At 41.9% G+C, this 17100-nt stretch overlaps 1 protein-coding gene across 2 annotated transcripts in view; it reads right to left on the bottom strand.

Annotated features, from left to right (window-relative positions):
- FRAS1 (Fraser extracellular matrix complex subunit 1) overlaps positions 1 to 17100 on the bottom strand; it is a 362104-nt gene that overhangs the window by 107388 nt on the left and 237616 nt on the right. For both annotated transcript variants that reach the window (XM_090036905.1, XM_090036906.1), the window contains 3 exons: positions 11145 to 11298; positions 8064 to 8242; positions 3915 to 4031 (listed from right to left, as the gene is read on the bottom strand). In XM_090036905.1, the coding sequence (XP_089893031.1) occupies positions 3915 to 4031; positions 8064 to 8242; positions 11145 to 11298 (450 nt within the window). The remainder of the gene's footprint in view (positions 1 to 3914; positions 4032 to 8063; positions 8243 to 11144; positions 11299 to 17100) is intronic.

Below are 17100 nucleotides of genomic sequence, written 5' to 3'. Positions count from 1 at the left end.
CTACAGTCTCCTTGTCCCAGAGTTGGCATTGAAGCTGGTTAGAAAGAAGTCTGAGTCTGGTTTTGTTAATTTAAGTGTCTATAGTTTTGGGGATGCATGGTAATTGAAGCAATCCCTGCTCCAGGTCTTTACAGCATGCATCCCAGTTGGTGGGATCAGAGCAGATACATTTGTAATACAGGCAGTCCTCGACTTACAACATTTCAAGTTACAACATTTTGCACTTACATCATTTATAAATTGACACCCTATTTCAACTTTATGATGTCAGTTTTGACTTTACAATGACTGATCTGATGCAATGCCACACCAGCGAACAAGTTTGCTGTGTGGCTCATCTCCCTGGAGAACATCTGTCCAAACTTCCTTAAGAAAGCAGACAAGACTCCAGAAAAACCTGCAGCCAAGACTCCTGAGAAGACTCCAGCCAAAAACCCTTCAAAAAGTCCAACCAAGAGCCCTTCAAAAAGTCCAGCAAAGTCACCTCAAAGAAGTCCTTCCAAATCAATATGATTGCTATTTACAATATAAATACAGTAATGTAGCTATATTACTCATCTATAATTGATCGAGTACACAATTTGGGGATATTTTTAGTGAAAAAAGGGTATTGGGCCTTGGTTCAGGAACCAATCCCCCATTTATAACGTTGTTTATTATGAGAAAATTGGTTCCGAGTTGCAATGTTTCAACTTAAGATGTGGTTTTTAAGAACCAATTGTGTCCTCAGTCTGAAAACAGCCTGTATAGAGCATGGCTGCAGACAATGGATCCAGTGGTGTACTTAGGATGAAGGCTGGTGGTATAAAAGTAGCTCTAGCAATTGCTTGGTTTCTGAAACAATGTGGTGATGATGTGGTCATTGCAAACTTTCATTCTAGTGTCTAAGAAATGAATTTGTTGGATGGACTATTAGTTGGTTCAATGGAGGGTTGGAAATTATTAAAGTCCTGGTGACATTCTCTAGCTATTTGTTCTCATACATCCATACAATGAAAATATCATTGATGTGCCCTAAATTAGGGGGATGAGAGGACAGCTAGGAAGGAAACAGACTTCAAGTTCTGTCATAAATATGATGGCATACTGGAAGGCCATATGCATGACCATGGAAGTGCCATTTATGTTAACTGGTAGATTGCCCTTGCAGGCCAATTTCCTTAAGAAATGTGTGGTGTTTTTCAAATACCTGGAAAGTCTAGTGATATATGGAAATAGGACAGAATCAACAAGGCCAGAAACTCCATCCATGATGGTGCCAATGCGAGAGATAATAGGGCACCCTGGGTAACTAGGTTTGTGGATCTTGGGTAATAAGTAAAAGTTGCCTGCCTTGAGATCCTGGAAACTCAAAGCAGTACTCCTCTTCTGTGTTCCCCAAGGTAGATTGTGTATGAATTTATCCAGGTCCATCTGGTATTGTGCTATGGGGTCCTCTGTCAGGAGTTTGTAAAACTGTTGTAAAGTCTCTCAGCTTCCTGTACATACAAGAGTGGCACCCCTGCCTTATTACTATGTTGCATGATAATATCCAAGTTGTTTTTAAGGCCAAGTATGGTTCTCTGTTCCACATCACTGGGGTTGTAATATAAATGTTGATTTTTTGCAATCTCGGAGTGGGCACTGAGGCAAAAACAGTCTATGTACTAAGTTCAGAGTGGGGATGCAGCCCTTGAGCGGAATCCAGGAATGGTCCTTCTTCTTGTTCTGCATATGTATCTGATCTTGGTCAGGTTGATCTTTAGATGGCTACTTGTCATGGAAACGTTTTCTCAGTCTTAGGCAGCAGAAAAAAGCCTCAAGGTCTCCATACAGCTGCACTGTTTTAAACTGTGTAGTACAGCAGCATGACAGACCACCAGATAGTACAGACACAGCCAGACAGAGAATGCAGCTGGTTAGCTTGATGACATTACTGTGGATTGTAGGTTTGTTGCTGGGACATGCAAATTTGGAAAGTTTTGCTTCCATCTCCTTTTTTAAGGAGTGAAGCCATTTGTGGCAGGCTTCATGGCTGGATGCAGAGATTTCCTCCTGGTAAGTGTTCTGTCCAGATGGTTCCCTATTCTGGTTGTTAATTCTGCAAGCGTGATGTTGAGCTGTGCCTGTTTACTGCAGAGAACACTAATAATACCTTTTAATGGGTCCCCTGATTCGATTCGTATTTGGAGATTCAGACGCTAAATCGGGCCAAATCTCCTCCAAATTGGCCTGACAAAACCGAACCTGAACTCCTGAGTCATGACCAAAGCTCCCATAATAGCAGCATTAAATCTCCATGCAATCCTTTTCATTGGGGGAAGAATCAGGCACATACATAAATATACAGCAGGGAAGTGCTTAGGCAAATGAAAAGTCTACAACAGTGGTCACCAACCAGTGGAGCTTGATCCACAGGTAGATCTCAGAGCCTCTTGGATTGCGGCTGGGGTGGGGGGGCTGAGTGCCTGCGTTCATGCACACACACAACCTTACCTTTTAATGGGTCCCCTGTTTCGATTCAATACTTGGACAGTTCATTCATGCTGAGCTCCACTGTGCTGCAGCTTGACTGTTACCAGTACCTGAGCTAGTTTCATACTTGGACAGTTCATCCCAGCTGAGCTCTATCCTCCTGCAGCTTCACTGCTACTAGTACATGAGCTAGATTAAAGCCAGGTAAGGAGCCAATAAGGGCCATTGTATAGGGCAGTGGTACTCAACCTTCTTTTCCTGTGAGCTAGATGAATGGTGTGAGGCATAGGATTGGAGCACCAGCCAGGTCCTGCATCCTAGATCTGGCTGCATACACAGGCCTGATACCACATGATCTCATGCACTGGCCCAAACCCATGCACTTGGATCTGGCCATGAACCAATGTGATCTAGAATGTAGGGCAATATCACCTGGTTCACAGGGCTCCCCACTTGTCTGGAAATTCTGCAGAAGGTTTTCAGACCTGTGGGGAGACCCACAGGCATGGTAACATGGCCTTGTTGACCAGATGTTGAGAACCACTGGTACAGAGATTTAGGTGACTCAAAATGGAGGGCAGGCATACCTGGGGATTCTCAGTTGCACTTCTCTACCTCTCAGGTATGTATCATGTTCATACTTCCAGCCCTGGTTCTTGAAGCCATGCATCACCTGGCCCTTGTCTACTCTCTCATTTTGTCTTCACTTATATGTCTTCTGGCTCCTCCACTTCACCAGTCCTAATACCTGCAGTGCCTCTTCTTACACCCACCCAACAACTTTAGAACTCCTACCCTAAAGGTTTCCACCTAGACCATCTTCAAGTCCCTCCTAATGGTCGTGTATTACAGATACAACAGCTCACTATGTGGCACTTGCCCCTAATTCAGTTCCTACCAACCCTGAAGGTGTCTTTCCCTAAAATACTGTAAGTTCCTGGCATCAGGCTGATGAATTAGAACTTTGTGAGAAGGGCCGGGTATGCTTTTATCAGTAAGGATTGCAGTGGAATTACTGGCAAGATCTATTCATTACCATTTACCTAACCCAAGGCCTTTTACTTCCCTCAGTTGTAATGGACTCAATTACACAAGTTTTAAGTTTGCTTTGTTTGTTTGTTTTTAAGAAACTTTGGAACCCGTTACAAAGATCTAGTTTTCCTTCCTTTAAAATATAAGGACCTCTACAATATATGCTTTTATTTCAACCACTGCTATTAATATTCATTTTGCAACTTATTTTGGTATGGTAAAATTTTAATCTCTGGCCTGTTCGCAACACTTTTTTCTACCACTGTAGAGCAAATACAGTGGAGGAACACACCTTTCATTACCTGTTGAACTCAGTACAATACACAGACTGAACAACATTAAGAAAAAATAATCAGCATTAACTGCTTTCAATGTAATCCCATGGTAAGAAGAAAAGTATAATGACAATGGTTTTCGTTTAGACTTACCGTCATATGCAGAGAGGACCCAAGGGAAAGCTGCAGTGTCTTGGGTGTGTGTGGGAGAACAGCAATGTTGAACATGTGGGTTTCCAAATGGGTTTGTGGAGCAGTAACACTGGATACCTGTGAATGCCAGAACACTAAAATGAAATCCTAATAATGATTCCTTCAACAGTGAAGGAGTTTCAAAACACAACTGATTTTTAGAATTTCTTCATACCCCTTGTTTTGGCTCGGGGAGGACAAAGATAGAGGGCCACAATAATTTTGAAGGCTGATTGCTCCATGATTCAAATATACTCCCAAAATAGGTGTATTTTCAAAGTCAGATTGTGCTGCTCTGTGCCACAAGTTACTCCTAGGTTTAAAGTTGCAAGAGAAGCCTGTTAGCTTTACAATGCCCATGACACAATCCCAACACCAAGTGAAGTTAAGTTGTGTATAACTCAACACAGTCCATTTACTCTTGTTGTTTTGCTGAACACTGCATGGATCCAGAACAATTTTACGTTTACCATAGTTAAATAAAATTAAAGGATAATATAAAAATGATGCCATAAATGTTTATAACAATTCTGAAATGAAGGAAGAAGCACGAACTCAAATTCCTTGCAGGCTCAGCACCCAAGAAAAGGCGCTCAGAGCAAGGATGAGACTACAAGGCCCTTATTAAGCTGGGCACAGATTCATAGGCTTATCCTTAAGCATGTTCTTAAATCCACCGGTAACTTCAACAGAACATAATCATTTGACTGAAGCACACGCTCAAACTTAAGAACATGAATAAATATGCTTTGCTGCATTAAGGCCCAAAAGAGTTAAAAACGAAATTATCCTTATTTGTTAGGTCTGTTTTAAGTCAAGATCACTTGAACTAACATTGCCAAAGTGCTGATTAAAATAAAATGTCAGCCTTTTCCAAGAAACACTGGTCTGAATTCAGGAAGATGCATTATGATTTCCTGATGAGATGTAACTAATTGTAGCTCCTTTTCTCAGTATGGCTCTCTCTACAATTATTGCCATTGCGCCAAGATACTAAAAACAAACATCTAACTCATGCAAAATGCATATACTCTAATAGCAACACAGCAATTAAATTAAAGATTAGCTTGCTCAACATCCGATGCTCACAACTTCCTCATTATCACTTATGTTAATTACTTCAGAAATTACCTTAATTGCCTCTCTAGTGCTACAGTAATAGCTTTTAAGTTGTAAACCAAATGTAACAAATATTGTATGCAAGTGCTCATATTGGCTTAGTATTACAGAAGACTGTTAAACTTCCCCAGCAAATAGCTAGAACTTGGCTGAGGGATTTTATGGTGATTATGACTGCTGGAGAAGGGGGTTATTTTATTATTACATCTGCTGGGGAATATATGTATCTTTCTGTCTATTTGCACATTCATTGTTGGAGGGATAAGATCAGTCTATTGTGAAAATTAAATTATTACTTAACGCACCCTAGAGAGTACAGAAAAGACACTTGACTCTGGTGTCCACAAATGTAACTCATTTCTCATAGTCATTGCACTCAGCTTAGCTGCTGTAAACCTAGGGAAGATATTTTCTATACAGCAAAGTGGCTGAATCTCTCTCCTGTAAATGTCAAACAAAACTGAACCTGAACTCCTGAGTCATGACCAAAGCTCCCATAATAGCAGCATTAAATCTCCATGCAATCCTTTTCATTGGGGGAAGAATCAGGCACATACATAAATATACAGCAGGGAAGGGCTTACGCAAATGAAAAGTCTACAACAGTGGTCACCAACCAGTGGATCTTGATCCACCGGTAGATCTCAGAGCCTCTTGGATCGAAGCTGGGGTGGGGGGGCTGAGTGCCCGTGTGCATGCACACACATGCCCCAACCCACCAGGTCCATCTGCAGGGGAGGGAAGGGGCAGGGACTAGATTGAGGCCCCTGCAGTGAGGGACAGCGTTGCAGAGGCAGGAGCAGGGGTAAGTTGAGCACGGCTCTGGCTGGGGAGGCATGCCCCTAAATAATTTTTCCTCTGTCTGCCTCAATCTGCTCCCCACCCCCCTGACTTACCTGCTTGGGGAGTGGGGGTGAGGGGGAATGCTGGGGTGGTGCATGGTAGATCTTGGGTTGCTTTTTAAATGCCAAAGGTGATCACCTACTTAAAAAGGTTGGAGATGACTGACCTACAAGGATTTCAAGATCTCCATGTGTTATGCCTCGCACAATTCAGACATGGCCAGGGCATCCACTGCAAAAAAACAGGGTCAACCATGTCTTTTGCCCCCTGGTTTGCCCCTGGTGCCAGGTGTCTCTGGGATTTCTCATTCCTGAAAATAATTTTTCCCATGCATGGAAAGAGTAGAGGATCTGCAGAAAAGCTCAGAGGACATGAAGCCATTATCTTTTCCAATGGCATGGATAGAGTTTAAAGAGGGCAGGGATATACCATATGTCAGCAGCTCCACAGTGATGGTCAATGTGTCTGTTCTCCTCCCATGGTAACTGAATATAAAGGAGGAGCAGTTTACTCCTCAACAAAACAGAATTCATTCACCTTACTTTAACTCTTATTTACCACCCAGCCCAAAGCAGGCACAAGGGTTGATACCATGTAGAAGCTGACATGAAGTAAATCCTCATTCCTTTTAACTCTGTAATTTTCTTAATTTGTCTACACCTTTTGTGACAGTTTCTAAGGGCAGTAGGGGAAATATGCCTCCTGTTCCTCCAATCCATTCCCACTCTTTATGATCCTCCCACTCAAACCAGTCAGCCCCAGGGCTCTCCTACACACCAGCCCTGAATGCAAAAGATCACATCATCATCCTTCCAGAAATAGAGGGGCCATCCTTAGAGGCAGCTGAACATCTCATTTCAAAGCTCTGGAGGAAGGAGTTACAATCCTGACACCTACCAAGGGTCAGTCTCTGGAAACACCAGTTCTAGCTACATCTCATACAATGCAATGAGTCTGCTCTTTCTGTTTGTGATGGTCTTAATGTAGGGCCTACACATGCAGACGCAGTGCGCCTGTTTGCTCTGAAAAGTGATATTCTCTTGTGTGCCCTTCTGTTCTGCTTAGATACATTACCAGGATAAACCAGGGGTGGACAGTTATTTGGGCTGGAGGGCTGCTTAATGAGTTTTGTTAAGTCGTTGAAGGCTGCATATGTACATTCAGACATGTACACGTGCAAACACACAGGCACATGCAGATACATCTGCATGCAGACATGAGCTCCTTGCATCTCTGCCCACACCCCGTCACCCTGTGTCCCTGGCATGAAGCCACATTGGGCAGAAGGTGCATGAGTTGCTCTATCCATGCTGACATGGCCCAAAGCAATACGCAGAAACAGTGTGGCACTAGCCTAGTCCAGATGCATGCCAGGGTCTTAGGCTGTGAAAGGGGGTTCAGGAAGAAGTGGGGGAACACAGCGCGGCACTAGCCTAGCCTGGCCTGGCCTGGCCGCATGCTGAGGACTTCGGGCAGGGCAGGGGGTGCAGGGAGAAGGGGGCTGAGAGCCACAGGTTATCTGGGCCCAGCCATGCTGGTACCTCACTTTGGTCCCTCTTTCACCCTGCAAAAGGCATAAGAAGCCAGGTCAGCTGTGGGCCAGATGCAATCCTCCTTCAGAGGAGCAGCCACGGGACCAGACAGAATTATTTGGTGGGCCAGATCTGGCCTGCGGGCCATATTTTGCCCACCCCTGGGACAGACTATTGCAAACTAACTTTGTCTTCTGAGAGTGGTTCCATTTACACATGTAGACAAATTGCTTGGAGTTGACAATCCCATTGTAAGTCACCTGAAAGGCAGCATTCTTTAAATATGCAATGTAGCCTATGATTTGACAAATGAGGTCAGCATCCCCATTTGGAGGTCATTCTAATAGATCAGCCCCCAGATGAATGGCTCCTCTACACTAGACAGCACAATGGAGCAAATCCTAAAGTCCTTATTCAGTCAAACTCTCTTTGGCATAAATGGGAGTTTTCCCTGTGAAATATGATTTCTGGGGACTGATTAAAACTTTGCATCCCCAGACACAAGTATCATGCATGATAGATAAGGGCTAGGGCACAGCAGAGAGAGGAAATTACGGAGGAAAACAAAAGCTGCTTCACAACAGCTGGCTTAATTATGATTCTCAACAGACAGTACCTGGAAATCGAAGGAATCACTTTCTACTTGAGATCCAGAGTGCTTGTACCACACAATGCCTTCACTGATGTCCCGCTGGGTGAAGGACATGGTTGGTGTGGCTGCTCTTCCATCTGGTAAGCGCTGCCATGAATCAGCTGGGCCATCTGCTGGCATGGGCAACAAAAGGACCACTTCACCTGTGAAAGCAGAAATGTACAGTGAGAGCACACATACAAGGAAAGAAGGTATCAGAATGGCCTTTGCTTTTTATTAGATGACACATAATAGCTTCATTATTTCTAAGATTTGCCAAGTAAATCAAATAAAAACCTTGCTAAGGATTATACTACAAAAACAATGCCACATCCTTAAAAATGAAATGCTATTACTTGTTTGTTATGGAGTTATATATGATGAGTGAAAAAGTTAAATGATATCCTTTTACATTTTGTATTCATGCATATAAATTTAGCCTTAATGTATAGCAGGCTCCCTGAATAACTGTAGAAGAACTGAATAAGCTGTATTTTATTGTACATCTCTTTTCTGTCTTGATCTATGAAAGTGTCCCCTTATGACTATGAATCAAAAAACACATACATTATATATTATTTTAGCTGTGCTGGCAGCATTAATCATTCTGATTTGCAAAATACTCATGTTAAGCTCTTTTAGTTCATTTCCCAAAACCACATTCAAATAATGGCTGAGTAATAAAAATCAGCAGGTTGCAATATCATGCTTCTGTCTTATCTTATAAAATTACATTAATATTCCCTTACCAGTTAGATCCATGATTCCAATTATAAGCCCACTTCTGATACCTTTACTCACATGAAATTAGAAATCTATTTAACAAAAGCTTTCTTAGGATTTTTTTTTAAATCATTAAGACTGTTCACACAGTAATGTGCTACTCAGTGTGACAACTGTCAAAATAATTTGGGGTTTAGAACCTGGTTCTAATATTCCATGGACAAAAGCCCTAACCATTAGGCTATTGGGTTGAAGGAACAAGGGCTTCCCTCAACAGTTAATAGGTTCAGTTTTCCCGTGACTAGCATGTCAGAGCCTTGCATGGGGTCACGTGCCCTCCCAGAAGAAACAGGTTCTAAAATCTATGCAGATGATACAAAATGGTACCAACATGAATGTTAAGTACCTGCCTAAAGGTACAACTGGATTTGGGTTAGGACTCGGGGCCTATTTTCTGCATTTTTTTTTAATTACCAAGAATAAATTTTTCGTATACAAACTTTGTAGATCATAGGCTCCTGCTCCTTGTTTCATACCTGATGCCACAAAGTTTGTGTTTGTTAATTAACAATTAATTGCTCTGAGAATAATTATTGGACACAAGGGATGTGTCCACATAAGATGCTACTGTGAAGTTGTTACTGTGCTTTTATTTTGCACTTGTATAAACAAGTATTAAATAAATGTGCAGTAACCTGAATTACTGCGCAGTAGCACTGGTGAACACCTTTTTTGTGACACTACTGTACAGTAGCCTAATACTACCGCACAGTGGTATCGCATCACGGTTTTTGCCATGCAAGGCTACATTTTATGTAGATATGTCCAAGGAAAGGAATATAATTTCAGATTAAAATTAGGCATCAGAAAATGAGATTATGAAGAGAAAACTCCTAATTTCATTAATCTGTGCCTAGTTATTAAAAAGGAGAAGGTTTCTGGCATATATAAGTGAAATGCCTCTTGTCTAGCCAGCCCTGGTTTGTAATAAATGCTTCTATGAGGGGTCAGCTGAGATTAAAAAAAACCCAAACTATTATAAAAAACAACAGGCAAAAAGTGAAGACTGTGTTGTTAATGCAAGATTGTATCCTATCCAGTAAATTAAAACAGTTGCTTCATTGAGGTCACATGTGATTTAAAGAGATACTGTTTCATCCACAGGGACAAAATCTGATAAGAAAACTTTGCATTTTGTTCACATTTAGCATCCAGCCCTGTTGTGCTGTACCTTTTTGCATCTAGCTTCTCTGCATTTGTATTTCAGTCACAAATTCCATTATTTTTCACCCTCTTTTCCCTCAACCTGTAGGGTGCTTTTAAAAATCACAGTTCTGCAAAATGAAGACTGCTTGTGAATGCAGCTGCTCAGATTGGAGATTAGTGCTCCACAATGGGAATTTGAAGAAAAGGATTAGAAAAGATTTCAAATACCAGCAATTTAGCTCAAGTCAGTGACTCCCTCTGTCATACGCATACACACGTGCACTTGCGCACGCGCATGCGCACACACATGCAAAATCAAATCAAGTCCTTTTTTGGCCAAATGGAGCTTGTGCTCAATTGTTTCCCAGAATTTATGATATTCTGTGCTACTCCTAATCTAAAATTTATCATACAATAATATTATTTGGCATACACGATGCGACTATCTTTACAAGGGTATCAATCCATAACAACTTAATTGACAGGGATGATCCTGCCTTAAACAGGAGGTTGGACTAGATGACCTCTTAAAGTCCTAAGTGGGTGTGTTTACATGTTCACTAATGCACTTCAAGTAATGCACTTTAAATCTAGTGCCCCCATTATGATGTACTAGAAAAATGCATATTGACCTATTTTCATGAGCATTAGCTAAAAAGCACTTTTTGTGATGATTTAATATGCAGTAAAAGAGGCTAATGTGCATTAAAGTGCACATGTAGATGACCTCTCTCAGATCTATTTTTCTGTGATTCTGTAACCACAATTCATTTTGAACCATGGGGCAATGAAGCAGAATGTGCAGATCTAACAACTGGACATTAGATCTGGAGTTGAAGCATGACTATTATGACTATTTTATAAGCTTATGGGCCTATTTGAACTGGTCACTGGATAGATCTGGATGCTGTGCTTAGGAATACCTGTTAGAAAATAAGACTGAAGAACTGTCTTCTCAAAATCTTTCTGACCTGTGTGAAGTACAACAAAATGACAACAGCCTTCATCAATCAATGCTGTGTGTTCCTTACACAGCCAGTGTCATTTTGCTTCTGCTGGGGGATGGGAGACCCAGGAAAGAAGACCACCACTACTACCACCACAAGATGGAAGATAAAAGCCCCAGAATAAGGTTACCATATCGTGGCTGGTCCTTGATGATTGTGTAGGTGATCTCAGAGTCGCCGGCACCAGGCACCTCTGCTCGCAAAATTCTATTAGTGATCTGCAGCATTCCTCCCTCTGGGACCCACACCAAGGAGTTTGTAAGCAGTCGTGGGCCTCTGTCACTCTGCAAGTGGGGAGCAAAGCAGCAAAGGTCTGGCTGACCAGCAGTGGTAATGGGCCAGTATACTCAGATTTCTAAAGTGAGAAGGCTGAGATGAAATATTCCAAATTCACAGTGTTTAGTTCTTTGACTCTCTCAATCTCTTTCACGAAGAAAACCTCTATTCTCCTTTTGCCCACTCACTCTTCCCTTTTGCCCTCCACCACTCCTCCCCAAGACCCTTTTCTGACACCAACCCTTTTACCTGGCTACTATAATCCTAACACCCACTGATCTCAATTCCCCATCTGGCACCATTGTCTTTAGTTTCCCTCAGTTGCCCCCTTTTCTTCTATGGCAGAAGGGAGGACAGAAGGACAGAAACCTTAGAGACTAGTTGCCTTCTTCACCCTCAGTGTCTTGATGTCATCTTCATCTTCCCTTTCTTTCCCTTTGCAATTGCTCTGCTGTTGGATTTATCTCTATGATACTACAAGTGCAAATGTCACATGAAGTGCTTCATAATGAAGCATTTCAAAGCTGTTCCTGTGTTGTTCCAACATCATTTTTGAAAAGCTGCATTGGCCAAATACATTTGAACCTTCACTCTTTGGTATGCTTTAAAGGCACTTAGAGTGCTTCACATGTTACATCTGTACATGCCCTATGAAAAGTCCACCTGCTCGTCACCATTTTCACTCCAAAACCTTTGTCTGGGTCTAGAATACTCACCCACATGTCTCTTATCTCTCCTTGCTTCTGAAAACCTACTCTCCCAAAAGATGTTCACAAACTGAAGCCTCTTAAAATTTAAAAAAGCCTTAAATAATGCTCCCAACATACTTTTAAGTCTCTAAAGCTTGCATCATAATGTATTCTGCCTTCTGAACTAATAACTGCTTTCCCCCCTGCCATCTAAAATAAACGGAAACTTTTCCCCCAAGTAATTCCTGGTATAACTTTGCAATTCCAAAAGTCTCGTTAATACATGAATAGGCTTAGGGGCCCTGGTGTGATAGTGACAAGTATTTGGAGACACCAAACTTTGTCCTGCTTGATTTCTGACTGAAGTTTTCAAAATGGAAAATAAATATTTGGGGAGCCAAATTTCTCTGACAAGTTTCTTTGTCATAAAGCCCATTTAACAACATCAACACAAGCTCTCACACACCCAAAATTTGGACTGCAAATTCTAAGGCTTGGGAAGATCATTATGATCACCTAGTCTGATGTACTGCATCGCAGAGCCTGTAGAATTCCACCCAGTGATTTCTGCCTCAAGCTTTATCTTCTGATTGAACTAGAGCTTCTGGTCGAGAATGACATCCAGTCATGATTTAAAGACTGAACTCAAAAAACCCACTGCACCATTTGATAAATATTCCAGTGGGTAATTGCCTTCCCTATTAGAAATCTCTGATTTATTCATAGTCTATACTTATCTAGCCACATCTTCCAATTGTCTAATTATATCTCCATTCACTAAATAAAAGAGCCGACTCCTATCAGAAATCTCTACATACAGGTACTTATGCATTATGATCAAGTCACTTCTTCAGCTTCTCCTTGATAAAACAAAACATACTGAGCTTGCAAAATCTGTCACTGTGAGACAGGTTTTCCAGACCTCACACCATTCATGCAGCTGTCTTCAGAAGCCTTCACAATTTTTTCAATTTAGTCCTTGATGTGGACACCCAAAAGGGAGCAGTATTACTCCAACCTCCCTACTCCAATGCAATATTTTCTTGTTTTTTACACCCACAAATTTTATCAGTCTTCTTAGACACAGCATCAGATGGGTAGCCAGTAAGGTTACCGCCTAAGACACCATAAGCCCTCTCCAGTGTCACTGCTTTCTAGCAAAGTCCCCCATAACTAAGAACCTACCAAATTTGTGATTTTGCAGAGTATGCAATATTTTGCAGACAGGCCTGCAAAATCCCACCCACCGCCAGACTTACTTGCAGAGAGCTGCTCTCCAGGCTGCCTGGTGGCCATGTGCATGAGTGAGCATGCACCTGGCACCCCCTGCCTGCTCCCCCCTTAGCCCCTTTCAGACTGCAACTCTTCCAGCCTGCAAAGGGAAACCCATTGCTTCCCACTTTTTCTCTCCTCAAAATGAAAATATCTGGGTTTTTCTCCTCAAAATGAGAATATCTGGGTTTTAACGCATTTTTTTGTGGCAAACAGATAACCCGGATTCCTGATCATCATTTACATCTCCATCTAAAATCTTTAGTTTGTCATGTTCATATTTTCTTCCAAATCACAGATAAAGATACTGAATAGCAATGGACCAAGAAGTGATCTCTATGGAAAGACACACCCCTACTGAAAAATGATGTTTTCCATTTATTTTTAGATCTCTCAGTTAGTCAGTTTTAAAAAGCCATTTAATATAGGCTACATAAATTTTGCCTACTGTTGATATTATATTCAAATATTATGCAATCCTAATTGTTACAGCATGTAAAACAAAGAATTCTGCTTGAACAAATGGCTGCTTTAATCTTTAGAAGAACTGAACAGAAATAAGACAAGATGGGTTACCAACAAAAGAGAATACTAACAGTACGGAAGGGAACTTCCCACTTGTCTTAACATGTCAGCAAAGTCACAACACATATAGGGCCTTTAACATCAAAGCATAGCTCTGAAGCAGGAAATGACCAGGTTGAAAAGGCCAGAGAGATTTACTAGGTTTATTACAGCACAGAAGAAAAGAGAGAGAGACTAGTCGTGTTTCAGAGTACTTGAAGGTGAGCAGACAAAATGCACTCTTTGATAATAAATAATTTCAAAGTAACTGTTAATTAGAAGCAAGGTCCCAGTTCCAGTGTAATAATGGCACGAGTGGATAAATGAATTAAGGACCCTTCAGTTCCCACAGTGTGCCAGTCTGTCATTTTGCAATAATATTCCCAGCTAGTTTGGATGCTGTGATCCAAACAACATGTACTCAACAAAAGACTGCTTTGCTTGCTAATCTTTTGCTTTTTTTCCTCCTTTAAGTAACCCACTATTGCTAGATCTGACAGTTCTCCCCCTCATTAAGACAACTGGAATCCTCTTGGATTTTTCTTAGCTGGCATTCAGACAAGTAGTTATATTTTTACCAAGAGAGAGAGAAAGAGAATGGAGAGAGAGAGAGAGAGAACCCATTACTTATGAAAGTTGCATTTGGATAATCCAGGAGACTAAAAGATTTCTTTGTTCAATCATGAAACATGTGCATCATGGCCTACTGCAGTGCACACTGCTCTGCCAGTGTGTCTTAACTCTAACTTGGCTGACTTGCAGTTAGCAAATCAAGAGCCTATTCAAATCTGTACCTTCCTGTGGAAACGGCCAACAAAAGTGCTAAGCAGTGCCAAATTCAGTGCTGGTGGCCGTGGAATTGGCAGACTTTGTACAGCAGGAATATCCATCTACTAGGAAATGACCCAAGACCACCTGCTGCCCATTCTACACGGGCCATCAAATACAAGTCAGATACAGGTCGGTTTTGGCCACATCCAAATTGGGCTGCATCCAAAGCAGCTACTCAGAAGGGAAAGGGTTCCACGTTTCATACCAAGGGATCACCAAGGCCAATGTCTACAATATGTAACATGCAACAAGATCTCTCCTCTTTAACTGATTTGATGCTGAAAGGGGCCACAAGTTTACAGGGGTGGGCTTTCTTCCCTCCCATCCCCCTCCAGAGCATCATTAATGACTGGGCAATCTGCAACAATATACATTTCAAATGCTTGGAGGGTGTCGGACAGCAACACACACTCATGCAAATCATTATGACGTGCTCCTGTAAAAAAGGCCAATCCTTCCAACTTCCAACAGTTCAAAAAGTTTTTGAGCAGCACTGACAAACGTGGAAGACTGAGATGTCAGCAAAGATAGGGATTAAAGAAAATGCTTTGCAGAAACCAATACATGGTGGATTTAAATCAATAAACATCTCAACTTCAAAATACCTGAAAGAACCAGGTCACTGCTGTTTTCTACTCTGGCAGTACTGGTGTGCTGCTTCACTGGCTGAAACATGATTCTTTAAGCCGAGATAAAAGGAATCTTGGGACTATTTATTTTTCAAATCACAACTTCCTCTATAAAAATCAATAAGCAATATTTTGGGCTTGGGTATCATTCAGTTTCTCCAAGGAGAGTCCCTCCTTTCTCAGGAGAAACCATGCGTGTACAGAGGTTCATTATTTTTCTCCTAGAGTAAAAGTGGCCACTCTGGGAGAAAAATAACTGAAGAACACCCCCTGTGAAGTGGCTCCCTGGAGACAAACAGAAGGGGAAGGAGAGAGTGTGTCAGTCCCAGCCACGCAGGGAACAGAAAATGGCTCTGAGTCTTTAAAGCTCAGCGCTGAAGCACTTAGGGGGTACAGACTGTTTTGCTCCTGGCTTGTTCCCTGCCTGAATTGCACTGCAGCACACTTGGGTGCCAGGAAGCACACAAGCATATATCCCCGCCCAGCCACAGGTAGGCTACAACACAGCATGGGGGAGGGAAAGGCTGGAGGACCCTATGCACAGCACAGACCATGTCCCCACCTTCCCTGACCCTGACATATTCACTTGAACAAAAAGCCTGAAAACTCTCTAGGCTGCATGCCCTACAGACCCTCTGGCAGCCTAGTGCTTCTCTGTTTGCCCTTCCGTACAGGTAAGTTTTTCCTTTAGAGAAAGAAACCTGGGAGAGTTGTCCTGGATGATTTGAATGTATGTCAAGTCCAGTCAGTCCTGAGGCTGTTGTGACCATTGGGGAACCTTAGATGCTGTAATACCCATGTGTGAACACAACCTTTATTAGAAAGTGCCTGTACTCAGAGGTATTCAGATTAGACAAGTGGTAAAAATATAAGATGCTCCAGCTAGGTCTACATAAGATTCTACAAGAGCCTTTGGATGAAACTAGATGGAGAAAAGAAAGAGGAATATTTCGTGTGCACATCTAAACAGCACCTCTTCAGAAACAAGCTTCACCTCCCATTCATCTCTCAAGGCTATTGTAGAGAGGTGATAATTAGGATGAAGCAAAAGCTGGGCATCTGCCAACCCTACCTCATCCTAAATCCTGCTTTGCTTTCATCTCTCTCTCTCACTACCTTCACTGATCTCTGAAGCTAAATGTTGCAAAGACGGACTCAGGAAAATACGGAGACACAAGGGAGTGTGAAATTGGCTAATAAACTATACTCAGCAATTCTTCATTGATGACCTTCATCATCATCTGCAACAGAACCTGACTAATCAATATCAAAAAGTGCTTTCAGCAATGGAGTTGCTTCCAGACTTTTTGCAATTCTGTTTGCTTGAGTCCTGAGGGCTACCCCAGTAAAGGAGCAAAAAGCAGGTTGGCACTGACCTACAGACTGTAGGACTGCTCCTATTCTAGGGCATGAGATCTGAATGACTCATCACCAGTGTTCTTAGGACACTCTTTGTGATCATCAGACTGACATGCATAAGTCATGCATCAATTATTATTATTTACTGTATGTGTCACTGCATCATCTAGACTCCTCGGATGAAATCAAAGCCTCACTATGATAATTACTTACTTGGCACAGAGACGGTACGGTAAACTCTTCAATGCTGGGATTTTCAAAGGAGCCCTAAGAAAGGCATCCAAGTCACACTAAAACTAACAAGAGAAGGATGCCTAAGGCTGTTTTGAAAATCCCACCCTAAATGGGTAAGGCAAACAAAGGCTGAGAGAACAGAAGTACTGTTATCTCCATTTTGCAGATGTGGAAGCAAGGCAGAGAGAGAATAACCACCCTGCCCAAGGTCACTCAGGAGGCCTCTCAAAAT

The sequence above is a fragment of the Crocodylus siamensis genome, chromosome 2 (genome assembly GCF_052110815.1).
Source record: "Crocodylus siamensis isolate JL-2025a chromosome 2, ASM5211081v1, whole genome shotgun sequence".
In the NCBI taxonomy this organism is placed as follows: Eukaryota; Metazoa; Chordata; order Crocodylia; family Crocodylidae; genus Crocodylus; species Crocodylus siamensis.
The sequence above is the reverse complement of the archived record's forward strand: the minus strand, read 5'-3'. Positions and strand labels throughout refer to the sequence as shown.